The following is a 20,697-nucleotide window of genomic DNA, read 5'->3' on the forward strand; positions in this document are numbered from 1 at the left end:
GAACCCATTGAAATTTCCATTCTCCCCCCCAGGAAATAAGGGGTCAAAGAACTACTGGAAAAACTTTCTCCTAGATTGGGTAAGCTCTTGATTCTCCAAACTGGCTTGTAAAATACTAACGTAAAAAGTGGAACTCCTGTCTGCATCAACCCAGAAGGCAGTACTGGGTTGTAGTACTGGCAGTACCTCATAGTTGGGGTGCCTGGGCCCCTGCATTAAAAGTAAGGCTTCTTAAACTCTAATGTTCACATGGATATTCTGGGCATCTTGTTGTAATGTAGATTCTTGTTGTAACGTAGGTCAGTTGCTCTGGGTTGGGCCAGAGAGTCTGCATTTCTAAAGGTGCCCTGATGCCACTGGTCCAGACTACACTTTGAATAGAAAGGTTGTGAGCCCCATTTGGACTGCATTCCAGCCGCATGTTTTCCTACAAAGCTAAGTGCTCACAGGGCCAAGGGGATGCTCCCCTGCGGCTTCCCTCTGGACTTCATGAGACCCCCAGAATGCCCTCCCGCAGGTGGGTCTCTAAGATGCTGCTTGGGTCTCTTCCCTGGGTCCTTCCATCTCAGGACAGATGGAACTGCAGAGAGATCTGTTTGTGATGGGGCAGGAGAGGATGAGGGTGACATAGGCAAGGTCCTTCGTGTGTAGGGTGAAGCTGAGGATTGGAACGAAGGAAGCTGGACCAGAGGCCTGTTTGTGTTTTCTCCAGGCCACAGATGTTCAAGGTGGGTCTGTTGGGGATATCATTTGGGGTACCCAATGAAGGAACCGCTGACCCAGGCCTCTCCTTAGTCTTTCACTAAGGAATCCTTTACGTCCCTCAGTGCTGCTGAGGAGACAAGTGTTTATGACTGAAAAGAGAAAGGGCTCAGAAAATAAGCCACGGAAGCAATTGAGAGGTAACTGTGCAAAGGATGATAGGAAGCGGGGGGAGAGGGAGACGGGCACGGATGGTGAGGGCTTCCCCAGCCAGATGGCATCCTGTGGGGGACAGGCTAGAAGCCTGCCAGGAGGTTCTCCGAGGAAGCCAGAGAGCCTTAGGCTGGGATGGAAAGGATGCTGTTTTAGCCCACACTCCTTTCGCTGCTCCTCTCTAAGGAGGCAAGAGATAGTTACCCTATAGACAAAAAAAAGGGAAGGAAATAGGCTATTTTACCCCCACTTGTCCATGTTCATTTGACTTTTCCCCACGTGTTTCATCCTCTTTATACTTACTGTTTGAAAGATGTACAAATCTCAGTTTCTTCATCTACTAAATGGATATAATATCTTCTCTGTGTAACTGTTCCGTGTGTTTGAGAAGGTAATACATGTAAAGTCAAGAGAAAAACTGCTCTGAGAGGATAGAGCACATATACTTTTCCCTAGTCCTCCTGCTAAGTACAACTAAAACCCCTGGATATTATATATTTAAAGCAAACGTATACATGTATATTTATGTTTTATATTTTTATATACAAACATAAGGAAACTCGAACACTGTGAAAAGGTGGAAGGGAGAAAGTAGACCAACTAGGCACCTCTGGACCCAAGGAAGGATACGTGGTGAATTCACTGGGTTTTCTTCTTCCTTCATATAGCCCAGCCTTGGAGCTGAAGAAGCTGGTCCCAGAAACACCCCTGGGCACCGACAAAGCAGCTCCAACAGAGGTCTGCTCTTTCTAGCCACAGGACCAGTAAAAGGGAAGCCTAGAAAAACAGAAAGCCTCTAGACAACAACTACTTTATCCCAGCTAAATGTCACAGAAAATAATAAACTGGCCCCACTGCCACCATCCAAGGCTGAGTGGGGAGCCTGGACATCCACCCTCATCAGGCTGTGATGATGCACCCCAACCCTTCTGCTGGTCAAGAAGGTTAAGTAGGGAGCTGGGACTTTCATCCCTGCCAGGGTAACAAACTCCACCTACAGTGAAGGTCAGTGAAGACCACATGTGGGCATAGACTCCAGCCCTCCACCCAGCAATAACAAGGTGTCCCTTCCTCTCCCTGTTGGGATAGGACCAGAGCAGATCTGGTGGAGAGTCAAGACTTTCACGCTCTCTCAGCAAGAAGGTGCCCTCTCCCTGTGGGATCAGTAGAGGCTACGTTGGGAGTGATAACAAGCACTCCCACCCCTCCCAACCAGAGTAGTCCCAGCAGAAGCTTAGCAGGGAGCCAGAGCACCCACTCCTGCTCAGAAGTGATGAGGAATCCCTCCCTTACTTGGGTATCAGCGAGACCAAGAAGTGGGGCACCTACACTTCTACCCACCCCTGGCAAAAAAAGGGCAGTCCTCCCCACTCCTGCCACCATGCTAGCTAAAACAGAAGGTTTAAATAGTATCCAGAGTCTCACAACATAATACTCTAAAAGGCCAGGGTTCAATCGAAAATCACTCATCATGTCAACAGCCAGGAAAGTCTCAACTTAAAGAGAGATGACTGACAGATGCCAACACTGGGGTGACGAAAGTGTTAGAATTGTCTGACAAAGGTTTTAAAGCAGTTATTATAAACATGCTTCAGTGAGAATTATAAATACGATTGAAACAGATTGAGAAAAAAAGTCTTATTCCAAAATAGGGGATGTCTCTGCAGAGAAATGGGAGAGGTAAAGAAAACACAAATGGAAATTTTAGAACTAAAAAATACAGTAAAGAAAAAAAGCTCAATAGCAGAATGGAGGGAACAGAAGAGTCAGTAAACTTGGGGGAAAAAATTTAGCTCAGAATGGATTTCTTCCTCCCTCTGTTCACCAAGGGTGAGGAATCTGTAAATACTGCCTTTCTGGGAAGAAGAGAGGGAGGAGGAAAGAAAGGGAAGGAGGAGGAGGCTTTTGCCCTCACCTTTGGGTGAGTCTGTCTCTTGAACAACGCCAAGAGAAACAAGGTCACCCCCTCAGGGTGCACAGCTCAGCGCAGGTGGCTTTCTGAAACTTTACCCTTTCATACCGACTGGGTGATGGGGAAGCAGGATTTAGGCTGTTCTGCAATCTCTGTGGAATTGTCTTCAGAGCTCATCAGACCAGTGTCTTTCTGACTGTGCTTCCTGGGGCCGAGGGCTGTCCTAATGCGTCCTGGAAACCCCTGGGAATAACTTCAACCAGAGAAGTTTCATTTATGCTCCTGTAATATTATGTTTAAATGAATGAATGATTCCATGGCTAGGAGACAGGTTGAAAGCCATTTCCTAACTGAGAAACCCTGAGCAAGTTACTTCACTTTTCTGAGTGTCTGTTCCTCATCAGTAAATCAGATACAGTAGTGATTATCGTGAAAACAACAACAGCAACAACTGTCAGCTATTTTTTTATTGTTGTTCTAATATTAGTAATAATTCTCACCTGCTGGTGTAAAATATGGGAAAGGGACTTCTCCAAAGTGACGCAGGGAGTTAGAAACTCACACAGGGAATTTCCCGGTTAGTTAGTCTGGATGAAGAGCTGAGGGTCTGGAGGACATGCCCGTGATGTGGTGCTAGTGTCCCATATTGGAGTACAGGTGGAGGGCTGCTGAAGACCATCTTCTGACATTTGTCATTTTTCTCCCAGCTGGGGCAAAGCTATTCAGTGGAGAGAATTATATAATTCCCTGTGGAAACTAAGTGAGGGCTCTGATACTTTGGGTTATATCCTCCTATTATAATTCCTAGTCCTTTCCTGACCCCCTGAGGTATGATCGTCTGTACTTTATATTCCTACCTTGGGAGCAAGTCTTGATGGCAACTCTTACTGTTGAGAGAACCTCCACTTTGTTTAAATAAAAAAAAAAAAACAGTATCAAGTTATGAATGCATTATTAATTGTGTGTGTATTATCTTTGTTTATTAGCCTTAGCAAGTAAGTTCTCTCCGGGCCTTGGTTTTCTCATTTCTAAGAATAATAAAATCTCCCTCCCCATCAGGCGATAGGTAGAAGCAAAGATATCGTGATTTATTAATTCTTTTAAAAACACAAAAGGGTGAATAAATTGAAGGAGGGAGAGAAAAGGAGATTATCATTTTTTAAAATTGGAAAATAAATCCATACTTGAAAAGGATGAGGCCAACTGCATCGTAAGCAGATATTCTTAAATGTTTTTAAAGCAGGTAATAGAGTAAAATGTGTTGATTCAAAAATTGGTGAAAATAAGTGTATAATTACCAAAATTGAAGTACAGGCTATTAATCTGCCACACAGAATTTTAGGTCCTTGTGTCAATAATCACAAGCAGATAGTCCCTAAAGAGAAACTGATTTCATTTAAATAATTTATGAATGAATTGTATGTGTAGAGTAAAAGTGGCTTAGAAATGTGTGTTGTTGTTTGGTCAGTTCTACAAACTAAACCTTTAGGACTCCAGCAGCAAGAAAGAGAAAAGGAACAGGGTAAGTCTTATTTATTATGTACGGGTATTCACTATCAGTAGGTGAAATGTTTATAGAAAACGTTTAAGCAAAGAAAAATTAAATTAGCAATTTTATTTAAAAAATATCATTTTCTATACAATGTCTGGTGCTCTGCTAGGTTTACATTTCTTGCATCATCTGCTTTAATCTTCCCTTGAACTCTGGAAGGCAGATACCAGTTGGCTCCATTTCACCAATAAGCAATCTGAGGTTCAAAAAAAGGAAGTAAAAGGAAGTAATTTGTCTGTAATGCCACGGGTAGGAAGTGTCAGGACTGAGCTCTGAACCCCAATTCTTGCTACTACTTGTATTAATTAATGATTAAATTTGGCATCATGTCATTAAATAAAATCCACAAAACTTTTGGAAAAATTGAAAGATATTTGAGCCTTAGTTGACAGTCGGCTGTACTATAGAAACAAAATACTTATAGAGCCACTTTTAGGCATACTGTGGAGTTGGGTTTGATGAAGTGGGACGTGGGCTTTTGTGGCCTTATTTCCTTTGCCTTTCAAGTCTGCCTTCTGATTGCTACCACTCAATTGCAGTACTTTCGCTTCATAATGAAGTATGAATCTGTTTAACAAAAGGGAAACTGACAATTGTTTCAAATGTTTTCATTGACTGTACTTTCCATCCTAGAAATCCCTAAAGGAAAGATACCGTGATCAATGACCTGAGAATTTCCTAAACCTTGTGGACAAGTTTCCCATACATTGATTGTTCTGAGGGTTGAGAGGATTGAACTCTGCCACCGTCCATAATTGCTTTAATCTGGGGTACTGCATAAGAAATGAATGCTATGAGAAATTGCTTTGAAATAATTGTCTTATGTTTATTTTAGCAACTTATGAAGTCAGAATTGAAGAACTCCAAAAGGTATAGTTTCTTTTCTTCTTATCAGCTTCATAGCGAAAGCAAGTGTGCAGAGTTGATTCTGAAGTAGTTTCTTTCATGAGGGAGGAAAGCTCTTTGTTTTGTGTTTCCCTACAATTTCAGAGGCATTTTTAGACTTTACCTGCTAAGATTCTGAAGGCTGAGCCCTGTATGATCAGTGATAGAAAACGTGTTAGGATGGAAAAGGTGGTAGTAACGCATTCCTGGCACCTGATGTAAGGTGGTCAGTACCAACTGGCCTTTAATAACTGTCGCTTCAGGAGAGAAGTTACTCATCACATGCCAAATTTGTATATCATGTGCTCCCACGAGAATGACCAGACCCTTGAAGGCATATTTTTTGGACTTCTGGTGGGCATAGTGCTAGCAACTTGATTAGGGCCCAAGCAGAATCACGGGCTTTGATTCTGGCTTCTGGCTATGTGAAGTGGAGCCTCCATTTCCTCACATGTGGTCATAGGAACACCCCCATCAGAAGTCATTGTGAGAATGAAAGGTAGATCAGGTAAACAGTTTAATAGTATGTGCTGGAATCTATCCCAGGCAATCTAGCTTTTTGAGCTTCAGCTGTGTCTTCTGTAAAATGGTGTGTCCTCTGGAATGACAGGAAGTATAAGCCTTGTGCAGTAGGAGATGCTCAATAAGTAATGAGACCAACAGTTGTTTCACTGAATTGCTGAGTGAACTAAGCTGGATGAAGCAGGGAGCACCTAGTCCAGCACTCAGCACACAGTAGGTACTTACTGTTTAACTGGGTCAGTTAAGGTACTACTCCTTCCTCACTGGGTGCCTTTACTCGAGGTCCTTCATCTTTCCGCTTTGTTTTTCTTATGATTACTGAAAAGGATTGTTCATTTGTGATGCACTTTAGAGATAGAAAACTAGAAATGATTATTATTCCCATTAATGAAAGCAGAACGATGCTTCACTTACCTGGCAGTATCAGCAAATGACAAACTTTTCTGCATAATGGAGCTTTCCAAATGACCACAATTTTATCCCATTCAAAATTTAAAAAACATAAAAGTATTTTTCTTTCAACCTTCACACATATATTATGTTCATCTCATGTTTTTGAGCTTGGTGGCTGGAATCTGATTTCTGCATTTCTTGATGACTTGGAGTTCTCTGAAACATAAGGGGCTGAATTGGTACTGTTCATGTTTTTCTTGAGATGCTCTTAGGCCCTTGTAGGTGTTCAGAATGAGTTGCTTTCACACCAAACTGCCATTGTCTATATGCTGTAGTTGTTTTATTTCTATCAATTGTTATTTCCTTCTCCTGTCAACCTCTTTGTGTCCAGCAGTGAGTTTCCCTGTGGTCCAGCACACACCAGGTCCCTGTCTGGGGGCAAGTACCTGTGTATCTGGTGGCCCAGACGCAAAGAATACACCTGCAATGTGGGAGACCCATGTTTGATCCCTGGGTGGGGAAGATTTCCTGGAGAAGGGAATGGCTACCCACTCCAGCATTCTTTTTTGGAGAATCCCATGGACAGAGGGGCCTGGTGAGCTACAGTCCATGAGGTCATGAAGAGTCAGACACGACTGAGTGACTAACACTTTCATTTTTTCATTTTTTCACCTGTGTTTACCTGGCATCATGTAATCCTCACAGTCACCCTGTGAGCTGGCATCATTGCTTTTTACAGATGATAACTCAAGGCTCAGAGAAGTTAAATAACTGTAAGTAACATAGCAGAAATATAAAACAAGGTCCATCTAGCTTGTCTTTCTACAAGTGTTGCCATCCAATCTGTTAGAATTGTATGGAAGATGAGAGCCAGTCGTCCCTGAATGCAAACCGTGAGGCTCTCCCCAAAGGAAGGGATATGAGCTCTTGGGCGTGGACTCTGTGGCAGCGTTTTGGATGCTTATTTTCTGTTTTCTTCGGGTTCTTGGCTAGATTCCAGATTGTGAATGATATGTGACAAATGACTAAATGAGGGGCTAGATTGTGGTCACTGGGGCCTAAGTTAAATGGTGCCAAGTCTAGATCACACACGAGCTGATTTTTGATCAGGTGGTATGTGATCAGGAAAGGAAGAATGCCCAGCATGGCTTGCATACTTGCCTGTACCAATTTTGCTCACTGGAACTTTGCTCAAATATCACAATTCCTATTTGCTCATGGGGTTTAAAAGTTCTTTATTCTACAGATGCATTCCTGGATGGGTGTGCAGAGGACAATTAAATTTTCCAAGTCAAATTATACATTACCTCTGGCATGCATGCACCATGACTTTAGAAATGCCTGTTTTTTGCTTTGTTTTTTGATCGATCTTCGACTCCACTGGCGACAGTTCATGAAGCATTCTGTTGTCAGCATCTACTTCGCTCTGTACTGAGACCTCACTTGCCTCACCCTTTGGTCCTGTCTTTAATGATCTGTAACCAAACAACAGAGGCCTGGTTGGGGTTTGACTTGGGTAGATTTATGAAAATGACCATTTTTCTCTTTACTTTCAGGCTTGGAAGAGTTTTTGCCATCAAGAACTTAGGTGAGTTTTATCTTCAAAAGGAAAAGCATTAATTAGCAACTGACCCTCTGATGACAGAACTGTTTTTCCTTAATGGGCCATCTGTCTCTAGTGCCCGACCTGGTTCATCATCCCTAGTACCCTGCAAGGTGTTTGGTACAGAGAAGGTGCTCAAGGGTCCTGCCTGGCCTTTTGGGTTCACCTTGTTCTAGTTCATTCTACATTCACTCAGCAAAGGCTTGCTGAGTCCCCAACATACTGACCATTTGCTAACCACAAGGGCTGGGGGTTTCCTGGTAACTCAGCTGGTAAAGAATCCACCTGCAATGCAGGAGATCCCAGTTCGATTCCTGGGTCAGGAAGATCCACTGGAGAAGGGATAGGCTACCCACTCCAGTATTCTTGGGCTTCCCTGGTGGCTCAGCTGGTAAAGAATCCACCTGCAATGTGGGAGACCTGGGTTCTATCCCTGGGTTGGGAAGATCCCCTGGAGAAGAGAACAGCTACTCACTCCAGTATTCTGGTCTGGAGAATTCCATGGACTATACAGTCCATGGGGTCACAGTGAGTTGGACATGACTAAACAACTTTCACTTTCAAGGGCTGGGGCAGTGACAGAGAGCTAGCCACTACCCTTGGGGGTTCCCCAGTGAGAGAAATACAGACAAACAGACATATGACAATCACATGGGTCCCAAAGAATTGACAATTTCCAAAACACACTGTGCTATTTCAGGTCTCTTTGCCTTTGCTCATTTACTTCATTCAGCCCAATTTAATGATCTGGCAGACTTCTACTAACCATTAAATGACCCCTCCTATAAGAAGCCTTCCTCATTCTCCTCTAGCCCCTTCCCTGTGGTGTTGCTGTAAGACATGCACACATTTGCATTAACATCATGTCCATCCTTTGTTTGCTAAGATGCCAGTTCATCCTCACTCTCCCCTTCTCTGAGCTCCCTGTGGGCAGGGCCCATTTTTCTCATCCTGATCCAGACATGGACTTGGCATATAACAGTGTTTTTGCCTGATCCTTCAGAGTCTGCCTGTCTTTCTTACCACCTGCCCGTGGAAGTTATTTATAATGCATTAAAATAAACATGACCTGTGAGCTCTGGAGGAACATGTATCACCATTTCCTGGCTGAGGCTAAAAACACACAAGCTGGATCATGGAGGAAAACCCTGCTTCATTTCTGTCCTTGAGCTCCTGCCTGACCTTGAATTCATGAGTCCTGTGATTACCCTTTGGCACCTAACACAGTACTGGGCAGAGTAAGCACATGTCAGATGATTAGCGACTTAGTTCAACATTTACTGAGCTTTTTCTCTGTTCAGACACTTTTAGATTCTCAGGTACAGAAATGAATAGAATGTATTCCCTATACTTAGTTCAGCTTAAGAGTGAAGACCAGAGTGATAGGGGTGAGGGGGTCACTTGGAGGGGAAAATGACCATGGAAGTAGGACTTTATAATTATCAGATAATCACTGTTCAAAGTTATGAAAACACAGAGGTTATGTAGTAGGCATGCTTTCTCCAAGAATGACAGCTGAGCTGAATCATGAAAACATGTAGGAACTGGCCGGGTGAAAATAGCAGGATGCGTGTTCCAGGCAGAGGACAAGGTGAGGGGCAAAGACATAGTGTTGCACAGTGAGGCCAGTACAGGTGTCCACGAAGAGCTGGGTGATGCCTGGGCATAAAGTGCGGTGTGGAGCAGCAGGAACGAGGCCGGGGGTCATATGCGGAGCAAGATCCAGGGGGACCTGCATTCCCCAATTAAGCATTCAGAGCAATCCTATCCAGTGGAAATACAATGCAAACCACATATGTCACTTAAAATGTCTCTAGTAGCTATCTTCTAAAAGGCAAAAAAAAAAAAAAAAGAAATGATCTTAATATATCCCAAACATTATCATTCTACCATGTAATCAGTATTAAAGTTTCCACTGAAATATTTTAGATCCTTATATTCACACCAAGTCTTAAAGATCCAGATGTGTTTTACATGAACAGCTTCAGTTTGGACCATACACATTTCAGATGTTCAAAAGTCACGTGTGAACAGTGACCTCTTGGATGAAACAGTTTTAAACCTTATTCTATAAGTCAGTGGAAGCCACAAAAGAGTTTTAAAGCAGAAATAATATACTCCTATCATTCCTAGGAGTCACAACATTCAATGTAATTTGACAATTGTTTATGGAGATCCAGCCATGTAGAAACTACCGGACAAAACCCGGGGGATAAAAAGATGGATTACAAAGGACATGTCCATCAGCAAGGCAGGTAAATGCCTTAGGAAAAATGTCAGCAATGGGAAGAGAAGCCTTGGGTAATTCTAACTCAGCAGATGCTGTGATGAAGAAAAGGACGCTGACAGTTATGGAGCCAATTACATGCTGTAAGCAGTGTTAGGCTTTCAACGTTTTTATCACATTTCACTTTCATGGAAACTGTGGAGACTAGCATTGTGACTTTTCAGTTATAGATGGAAACATTTGACTTTTAGAAAGGTTCATCTTAGGTTCTTGGAGGCAGAATAGGGGCTGGATCCCAGCCTTCCCTACACAGCCCCTGTTCTAGAACTAGTGGCCTTAATGGTGGTAAAGAGTCACCAGTCATTGGATGAATGAAACTCTTTAAAATTCTTCCCATTGTCACAGAACATTTCTCTCTCCTGGTGTTTCTCCTTCCTGTGTGACCACCTCTTCTGCTTTTCTTTGAGGGCTCTCTGTCTCTGCCTTCCATGTAAAAGTGGTTGTAGAACTATCTGCTTCACTGTGTTGCCAGAAACAGACGTTCACATCTGGATGCTGGTGCTCCTCAGTGTTCTGTTCCCGGCCCTCAGCTTGTTGACTATACTCTTCACCTTGACTCCCTCTGCTACTCCTCCACTGCAGCTATTGTCAACATATAGGTGTGTGGTAGTCATGCCTTTCATGAGGGAATACTAGCTGGAGGACTTTGCTACTGTGGGTTACACAGCGTTAGTGCTGGGGGTACACACATGAATTAACAGAGCTCTGATTTTTAGTGAGTGTCAAGGAAAAACGGAAGAGCCAGAAGCAGATCGGTAGACTGTACATTAAAATAGAGGGATGAAAGAGAGTCAGGCAACACTTGCTTGTGAGAATCAGGCAGCACTTCTCAGAGAGGAGCTGATTTCGAGAGACTGGAAAGGGTGCTCTGTTTCTCTGCAGCGTAAGATGTGGAAGGCGTGATGAAAAAAGAACTAGCAAATATGAAGGAAGAGTTGCTCAAAATGAGATGGAAAGTTTGGGGAATTAGAGTGTAGATGAGCATAAACATGGAGAGAAGAAGCAGAGAGGATGGAGTTGGAAAGAAAGGTGGGGCCAAATCACAGTGGGGCTGATATTTTATCCATTAGCCAATGGGAAGTTAGATTTTAAGCAGGAATTCACTCTGGCATTGGTTGGAACTGCCAGAAACTCAGGGAAATTTTCTATAGTTGACTTGATCTTGGTCCTCTCATCTTTAAAGAAGAAGAAAAGGAGGAGAAAGGGAGGGAGAAGGGAGGGAGAAAGGGAGGGAAAAGGAAGAGGAGGGTTCAGCTCTGTTTAAATTCATTTCCCTCATTCATTTCATTTAGGATTGAGGGGTACACTATCATCAAAACTCTCTCATCTTCACTTTTTCCCTGGTATTGCTTCACATTTCAGACCTGAAGATGAAGATAAACAAATGAAGGAAAAAGAACCATACCAATTGAAACTTCAAAACACAGAAGATCTACACTTAGACCATCTTTTCAAGGTATCTGTATTCCAGGGTTCCAGATCAAACAGTCCAGGTCATCCATATAATAGGTTCAGTTCATGGAGTGACTTTTTAGAGGCTGAGTCATACAACTCTCCAGAAAGACGGAAGATGAAGTGGGTGGTGGGTGTCTTACAAAAGAAATTGACGGGACAAGAACACTGAACTCTAGCCTCCGATTTCTCACTTATTAGCTGTGAAGCAGGTCTCATAAACCGGGCTGAGATTAGTATGAGTTCAGCGAGACGCCCGGAGGGCAAATTCAAAGAGACAACTCAGGTGCCCACCCTGCTCTTGTAGAACCTGATGGGAGGGCCTCCTGAAGTTCTGTGCTCTGAGACTCGGCTTAAGAAGGACTTAATCTCTGAGCTTAGGCATCTCATGTGTAAAATGAGAATAAATAACCCCTATCCGATTACCATCCCCACTCCCATCCTAATTGTCTTATTTTTGATAATGAAATAATGTAGACGAAGCTGCTTTGTAAGCTGTAAGCTACCATGAAAATGAAGTATATTGTTGTTAATTAACTGATCAGTTAACACTGTTTGTTGATATGAAACACTGTATATGTGTATATCCACATCCAATGGACGCTATCTCCTTCAAAACGGTCAGTGGCTTAAACAGTAGATACCACCGGGGCTATTACCAGGGTTCCAAACACCTGGGATGCCTGTTTGAGATGTGCCTATCACATCACATCAAATTGTTCCAGTCCCACGTGCAGGGCTTGGGTAAATCAGACATCTTGGTGGTGGTATGGGCCTGAACTGAGGTGTAGGCCCAGAGTCCCGCTGGAATAGGTTGAGTGTTTACAGAATATAAAAAAGCAGCATAATTCAGAGAAGTCATTAATAATGAAAGATAGGGACCAGAGATGGGAGTGGCATGACGTGTTAAGATGGGTGGTGAGACCAGAGATCAGGAAGGGGTTTATCGGGAATGTTTCATGATGAGAAAGGCAGCAGGGGAGCATGATTAAGATGTGTGCATGCTCAATTGGTCAGTTGTATCCGACTCTGTGCAACCCTATGGACTGTAGCCCGTCAGGCTTTTCTGCCCAAGGGATCCTCCAGGCAAGAATACTATAGTGGGTTGCCATGTCCTCCTCTAGGGAATCTTTGTGACTCAGGGATTGACCCCACATCTCCTGCAGCTTCTGCATTGCAGGTATATTCTTGACCATTGAGCCACCAGAGAAATCTGATATGATTGAGGATACTGACCATGAAAGAGCAAAAGCATGGATGCGCCCTTTTTCAGTGAATCCCTGGTAGCCAAGAGCACCGGGCTCTGGGATCCAGTCCTGCCTGGGCAGATGACTAGCTGTGAGACCAGAGGCCGGTTATTTAACCTTTCTAAATTCTTTATCAAGAGAAATCATGGTATTTTTTGAATGAGATGTCATGAAGATCAAGTAAGATAAGATCTAGTAAGAGCCTATTCCCTGGTCAGCCTGTCATCATATCCTGATTGCATCCTGTGGGCCTGCCTCCGAGCCAGACATCTATGGCTATTCAGAGGGGAACAAAAGACATTGCATGTGCCCTTGTGAAACTTAGAGAAATGAGATGGTGTTAAATAAAACAACCAACAATGGCTAGCTGGGAGGAATGAATGAATACAGAACAGCATTAGTAAGCGAAAAGCCAATAGCTAAGTCAAAACAGCGCAGGACTGTCCTTGTTGCTTGTGTTTAGGTGGATATCTATGAAGAGATGCCTGGGAAAACCCAGATGGCAGAAGACCACAGAGGTGGGAGAACCATGCCAGCCAGAAAGCAGGATGCTGCGATGGACACCATCCGGGTGGAGGCTTGCCCTGAGGACTTCCAGCTGGCCAGGCACTCCATAGACAACTGTGAGTTTCATTTTTTCCTGGTTCTTTTTACCCTTACTGAATTATTTTAAAGCTGTGTGTGACCAAGATTTTAATTGATTTTATAAATATTCACCTAGCATCTATTATACATCAAGTCACTTGCCTGAGTGAGGCAGCTGTACTAGATTTAGAGGTAGAAGGCCTGAGTTCAAATAAAGGCTCTTATATTTATTAGCTGTGTAACATAATCCTTCATATTCCTCAATTTCTTCATTTATAAAAAGGGATTATAATATAGATCTCACTGGGGTTTGGCACGTAACAAATCTGACAGTATTTTGTGTAATAGGTACACAGTTGAATGTTTACTCATTTCTTCTTAATCTCCCAGAACCTGTTCTTTTTTGTAGACACAAGACATTGACACATTGACGACATAGTATGATGCTATTATTTGACTTTATTCAGGTTGAATTTTATCTTCATGTGAGTCAAAACTCGTGATTGCAAGTAACTGTAGTGAAATCATACTGTGTTAAACAGAAGAGGAGGAGGCTCACCTAGCAGAAGGTCTGGGCAAGGCTGGACTCAGGGACACAAACAGCATCAGTGTTCCTTTTTTTGCTCCTGGCTTTGTCCCCCTCCTTCTTGGCTTCATCTTCAAGCAACTCTCCCCTTGTGGAGACAAGCTGGCACCTGGAAGTGACAGATTTACATGCTCTCTATCCTCTTAGGAACCCCAACAGAAAGCTGGAAGTGGTTATCCTCTCAACAGTTTCAAGAAAAGGCCCAGATTTGAGTCTTACTGGCTTGATTGTGTCACCAGCCAATCTCGATCCAATCATCATGAATGTGGGATAGGATGCTCTGACTGACCCAGGCCTATGTCATAAATTCACATCCGGAGCTGGAGGCAGAATTAGTTCTACCAAAACAGTATCATTTCAGATTGAAGGATTTCACAAGTTAAGAGTGGTTATCACGGGGAAAAAAGTAGACACTGGATAGACAAAACAGATGTCTACTCCAGTCCATTAAGCCACGGCAAACCACTGACATGTCATAACGTGTTACAACCAAAGTTATGAGACTATATCACAATCGTTAAGATTGACTCACTATATCCCTGCCATGCGCCTCCTTCCCTGCATGCTGTTTGTTCTAAGTTAACTGACTGTCAAGTGCTTAAGTGCCCCATCACTTTGCCTGAACTCTTTCCTGTGTCTGAAATGCATTTCTGCCCACCTTCTACCTGCTGATGTCTTAGCCATCTTTCAGGATCTATCTCCAAAATCAGTTCTTCTGAGGCCCTCCTTACCTTCCTTACATCTATACTCCACTTTCCCACTCTCCAGGGACCATAATTGCTCACTCCTCTCTATTTCCAGGACACCAAAACTGCAGTGGAATGACCAGTTTTCCATATTAGGTTTTCATTCCTCAATCACTAAGTCGTGTCCGACTCTTTGCGACCCCATGGACTGCAGCATGTGATCCTTCCCTGTCCTTCACTATCTCCCAGAGTTTGCTCAAACTCACATCCATTGAGTCACTGATGTCATGCAACTATCTCATCCTCTGTCATCCCCTTCTCCTCCTGCCCTCAATCTTTCCCAGGATTAGGGTCTTTACCAGTGAATTGTCTCTTTGCATGGTGGCCAAAGTATTGGGGCTTCAGCATTAGTCCTTCCAATGAATATTTAATATTGATTTCCTTTAGGATTGACTGGTTTGATCTTCTTGCTTTCCAAGGGACTCTCAAGAGTCTTCTCCAGCATCATTCAAAAGCTTAAATTCTTCTGTATTCAGCCTTCTTTATGAGATCCAAAACTATAGCTTTGTCTATACCGACCTTTGTCAGAAAAGTGATTGTATTTGCTTTTTTTAGATTCAAGCATTTCTGGGACCAAAACCCACTATGTATTAATCCTACAACCCTGGGAAGTTCACTTACTTTTATGTACACATGGAGACAGTACTATTTATTTGCCAGGGTTCTTTGTCAGTGCATATAAAGTATCTGGTTCATTGCTAAATAACTGTCAGTTCTCTTTGCTCATTTGCTTTTCTAAAACAATTACATCATGCTTTACTTTATAACTCATGGTGTACACACTTGTTTCCATGGTTCACTGTGAACACCTTGGGGTCAGAGACCATTTGACATTCTTCTCTGTATCCCTGCAACCTGCAACCAACAAAACTTTGTTAAAGGAAAGAATGAAATAATAAATCAGACTTCAGTGAGGGAGTATGGTAGATCTGACAATCTTAATGATTCTTCTGACTAAAACAACTAAAATGAAGAAGAAAATTGGGGGGGGGGGGTACAATTCATTAAAGCATCACAGAATTGACTTAAAAAGAAGTATCCACATGCCTGCAGGAACCAGGAACCTTGAGAAATGAGTGAGCACCAAAGTTGCTCTTGCCCTGAGGCCTTTCACTGAATCCTTTGTTCTCCTGTTTTGACTGCATGGTGTGCAGAGGACAGGAGCTATATCCCAGGGCCTGCCCAAAGTGAGTGGATAGTAGGAGCGTGCATGTGTGCATACCCAGTCATATCCGACTCTTTTGTGACCCCATGGACTGCACCTCACCAGGCTCCTCTGTCCACGGGATTCTCCAGGCAAGAATACTGGAGTGGGTTCCCTTTTCCTCCTTCAGGGGATCTTCCTGACACAGGGATCAAACCTGTGTCTCCTCATTGGCAGGTGGATTCTTTAACACTGAGCCACCAGGGAAGCCCATACAGTAGGGGACTCCTGTATAAAGTTGGGACCTCAAAGAATTATTTCCACACAGAACGGATAGCAGTATGCCTATTGTTAACAGTACTATATTCAGTACTTATAAATTTACAAGAATAGACCTCAAATTCTCTTAAACCATAAAAAATTTTTAAAAATTAAGAAATAGGACAAATAAAGACATTTCTGATGAGATAAATGACACATGAGAAAGCACAGAGGCAGTACTGAATCAAAAATCACGTCTTTAGATGAAAAATGGATAGACTAATTTGGACGATAGAAAAAAAATGGAAGGGTGGAAAGGGAGGAAAACAAGCTGAAGTAAATAAGAGTTAAAGGAGAGGCCTAAACGTGGGGCTGAAAGCCATTTTCAAACAATTATGTATTGTCCTTGAAGAGTCACTACAGATTTCGGGATTACACTATGTTGAAAACGGTCTGAAGAAAATTCTTCTGAGTAATCTGTGAAGTGAAGTGACGTGAAGGTCGCTCAGTCGTGTCTGACTCTTTGCGACCCCATGGACCATACAGTTCATGGAATTCTCCAGGCCAGAATACTGGAGTGGGTTGCCATTCTCTTCTCCAGGGGATCTTCCCCACCCAGGGATCGAACCCAGGTCTCCCACATTGCAGGCGAATTCTTTACCAGCTAAAGCACAAAGGGAGTCTGTAATAAACTTGTGCTAACCACCCTGAATAGTTCTCTGCAACACTTGTGATGAGGAGCACAAAATGCTTAGTCAAGGAGAGTGGGCATGAAAACAGAGAGGAAAGTTTTGAGGAAAAAAAAATACAGTTGTTTTTCTAATTCCTTCCATACAGATAGGTCTCTTTCCAAAAAAATGAACAAAATAAAAAGAACTCCTTCCTTCCATTGAAAAAAAAAAAGAACATTAAAGACAAACCCCAGGGAGCAGAAGGAAATTTGCTCATTTGCTCCTGGTGCTGGGCAAAGGGAAAAGTCTGTTAGAGCAGACTCTCATACTCACTGTGGGAAATTCACTGAGCTCCGCTCATGACTTGTGTCCTTTCCTCTCTGTCGTGCTGTAATTTTACTAAAGTAATTGTCAAAAGACAGACACAGAATGTGTACTTTCCAAACAAACAAGGAAAACAGGATAAAGAAAAAGAGAAGAAACTTTAGTCAGTCAAACACAAGGAAAATGAGGGAAAACCAGAACAAATAAAATGTATGTAATAAAACACTAAATATATATTTCAAAATATCAGTAAACACTATAAGCATAAAACTCTCTCATTACAGGACATATGCATTCAATTCAGTTCAGTCACTCAGTCATGTCTGACTCTTTGCAGCCCCATGAACCGCAACACACCAGGCCTCCCTGTCTATCACCAACTCCCAGAGTCTACCTAAACCCATGTCCATAGTCGGTGATGCCATCCAACCATCTCATCCTCTGTCGTCCCCTTCTCTTCCTGCCCTCAATCTTTCCCAGCATCAGGGCCTTTTCCAATGAGACAACTCTTTGCATCAGGTGGCCAAAGTATTGGAGTTTCAACTTCAACATCAGTCCTTCCAATGAACACCCAGGACTGATCTCCCTTAGGATGGACTGGTTGGATCTCCTTGCAGTCCAAGGGACTCTCAAGAGTCTTCTCCAACACCATAGTTCAAAAGCATCAATTCTTTGCATTCAAATCATTCAATATTAAAAATATTTAAGGGCCTTTTATGTCCCCAGAATTGTTCTAGGTGTTGGGGGTATACCAGTAAACAAACCAGACAAAAATTATGGAGGTTGTGTTCTGATCAGAGGAGACAGATGATAAATATATAAACAATAAAATATTCACTATGTGGAATTTTAATAAATATAGAAAAAATAATAAAGCAAAGCAAAAAAGAATTGGGGAAGTAGGTAGAGGAAGTGGATGTTGTAGTTTTAAAGGGCTGACAGATGACCTCAAAGACACAAAGTAGGTGAAGAACAGAGGCATATCTATCCAGTAAGCTCTGGGGAGAGGGGGAAAGGAATGCAGTTATCCTGGGCAGGAGCCTATTTGATGTGCTGGTAGAATAGCAAGGAGGCTGGTGTGGCTGGACCAGTGATGAAGGAGACTGTGATAGGAGATGAGGTCAGAGATATAATCAAGGACAAGGGGCTTTTGTAGACCATCGGAAGAACATTGGCATTTATTCTAAGTAATATTTAAAAAAACAAAAAACAGTGAAAGGTTTTGAGCACAAGAACAGAAATGATCTGACTTGTATTTTAAAGAATCATCTTGGCTGCTGTCTTGAAAGAAGAATGTAGAGGAAGAACCTGGAACCTGTTATGAGTTTGTTGCAATAATTTAAGTGAAAGACAATGGTAACTTGGAGGAGGGTACCATGGTTGGGTTGAGATGTGTATTTCTGGATTCAGGATAAAAATGTGAAAGTCAAGCTGATGGATAGCTGTGACTGGAGGTGGGATATAAGACAGGAGTCAAGGATGTCTTCAAGGTTTTGGACCTGAGCAGCTAGAAAGGTGGGTTGCCACTGATCATTGAGATGAGCCCGACTTCAGGATGAGCACATTTGCAGAAAGTAAAGAGTTTGGTTTGGAATGTAATATGTTGAGACAACCAAATGGAAGCAGTGTGAAGGGTGATGAGGTATCTAGAACTCATGAGAGAGATGTCTAGGTTAGAGATGTAAATTTGGGAGTTGTCTATGTTTTTTAAGTTGTCTATGTCTTTTTAAGGCTTCCCTGGTGGCTCAGACAATAAAGCATCTGCCTACAATGCGGGAGACCCGGGTTTGATTCCTGGGTTGGGAAGATCCCCTGGAGAAGGAAATGGCAACCCACTCCAGTATTCTTGCCTGGAAAATGCCATAGATAGAGGAGTCTGGTAGGCTACAGTCCATGGGGTTGCAAAGAGTTGGACACGACTGAGCGACTTCACTTTCTTCTTTCTTTATGTTTTTAAAATGAAGCCATAAAATTTTGCTTCAGCCAAAAGGAAAGATTAAGAAAGAAAAAAAAATCCTGAAATACGAGCATCTTTGTTTATAAAATTAAAAGTTAAAAAAATAAGTGGATTCTTCATTTTTAAAAAATATTTGTGCTAGAGAGACTTACTGATGACTCTGTAAGGAAAAGCAGGGCCTTTGTGCCTCTGGGAGCTGACATTCATTGAGATGGTTTGGGGCTGATGTGCTAATTGACTTCTTATCAAAAGATAAAATCTTGTTGTCTGGTGCTTTTAATTAACAGACAAAATTCAATGTGCCTGTTGCTGTTTATCAGATATATTACTACTTATTTCTGATTAATAGTTCATATCTGAAAATGGTTCTGAATCACCAATGCTCTAAATATTAACCTATGCCAACTGATAAAAAGGTGGCAGTTTTATGGCTATGACAAGTTTACAGCCCTGTGAAATAAACCAACTTCTGCAGTTAACAGGCTAGCTACTTGTGCAAACAGTCCCTAGACATTTTTCAACCTGGCATACTATCTCGCTGATGCTATAATTAATGAATAATAAATGTTGGCATGTACTCAATCAACCTAAGAAATTTTACTTTACGGGAAAAAAAAATGCTACAAAACTGGATAAAGGCATCTAAATGTAGGAAGAGAAACCCCAAGGGCTGTACCTTGGCAGACTTCAACATTTGAGGTTGGGGATTAGAAGAAGAACCCTCCAAGAAGGAGGGGTCATTGGCTTACTGGGTAATTAGCACCGTTCATAAAAATGTATTAATCCTTGCCACAGTCATCATTATTACCATCATTATCCCAGCTTAAGAGAACCATAACTGAGGCTTAGTAAGGTGAAGTGGTTTGCCACAGGATCATCCAAACCAAAGTTATAATCCAGTGTTAGCATATTTAATATGCCTTTTTCTATTCTTGATATATGTGAATGCATTTGGGAGAGTGGTTGATAAAATATTCTCAGGGGGTTCTCTGTTTTCCTTGCAGGTGGTTATATGAAGACCTTGGAGATGAATAAAGAAACCCAAGGCCAAGGAGCCATTAAGCCAAATTCCACTTCAGAGAACTATGATGATGTTGAATGCTCTGGGAGTAGGAGGTAAGCATTTCAGCCCTGCAGCGAGATGAATGTGCTGAGACTTTAAAATACATGGACTTTTCTGGTGGCCAAGTGGATAAGACTCCATGCTTCCAATGCAAGGGGCATGGGTTTGATTCCTGGTCAGGGAACTAAGATCACAAATGCTGGCACGGCAAAAAAAATTTACAACACAATAGGTCAGTGGTCTTTGTATCTTTTCTCCCCATAGAGCAAACTCAGATTTCTCTAACTCATTTATCTCACATAATGGTAAGTATAAGAAGATATTTGAAACTGTCAGTAGGAATTGCTGAGTTTCTGTGGCACATTAGTAATAAGGTATCTAATATTTATATACTTGTATTAATGACATTTGGGCAAAGTGATGATAAACTAATAGAAGCGGTTCAAGGTATGTGTGAATAGGTGCATTTAGAATCAGGAAGATTCTGGTAATGGGTCTTTTGTGACAAGGAAGCAACTTTGGTATGAAATTTTCTGATCTCCTCACAATCCAAGACTGATGATAGAATGTGTTTTACTTAAAACACTTCTAT

General features: G+C 42.2%; 1 protein-coding gene across 1 annotated transcript in view; it reads left to right on the forward strand.

Annotated features, from left to right (window-relative positions):
* Positions 1 to 20,697, forward strand: part of FYB2 (FYN binding protein 2) — a 70,848-nt gene that overhangs the window by 24,414 nt on the left and 25,737 nt on the right. Inside the window, exons 5-9 of the mRNA XM_065909327.1 lie at positions 5,215 to 5,249; positions 7,736 to 7,767; positions 11,432 to 11,525; positions 13,232 to 13,391; positions 20,047 to 20,158. Coding sequence (XP_065765399.1) covers positions 5,215 to 5,249; positions 7,736 to 7,767; positions 11,432 to 11,525; positions 13,232 to 13,391; positions 20,047 to 20,158 — 433 coding nt within the window. The remainder of the gene's footprint in view (positions 1 to 5,214; positions 5,250 to 7,735; positions 7,768 to 11,431; positions 11,526 to 13,231; positions 13,392 to 20,046; positions 20,159 to 20,697) is intronic.

This window comes from Muntiacus reevesi, chromosome 1 (assembly GCF_963930625.1).
Source record: "Muntiacus reevesi chromosome 1, mMunRee1.1, whole genome shotgun sequence".
Classification (NCBI taxonomy): Eukaryota; Metazoa; Chordata; class Mammalia; order Artiodactyla; family Cervidae; genus Muntiacus; species Muntiacus reevesi.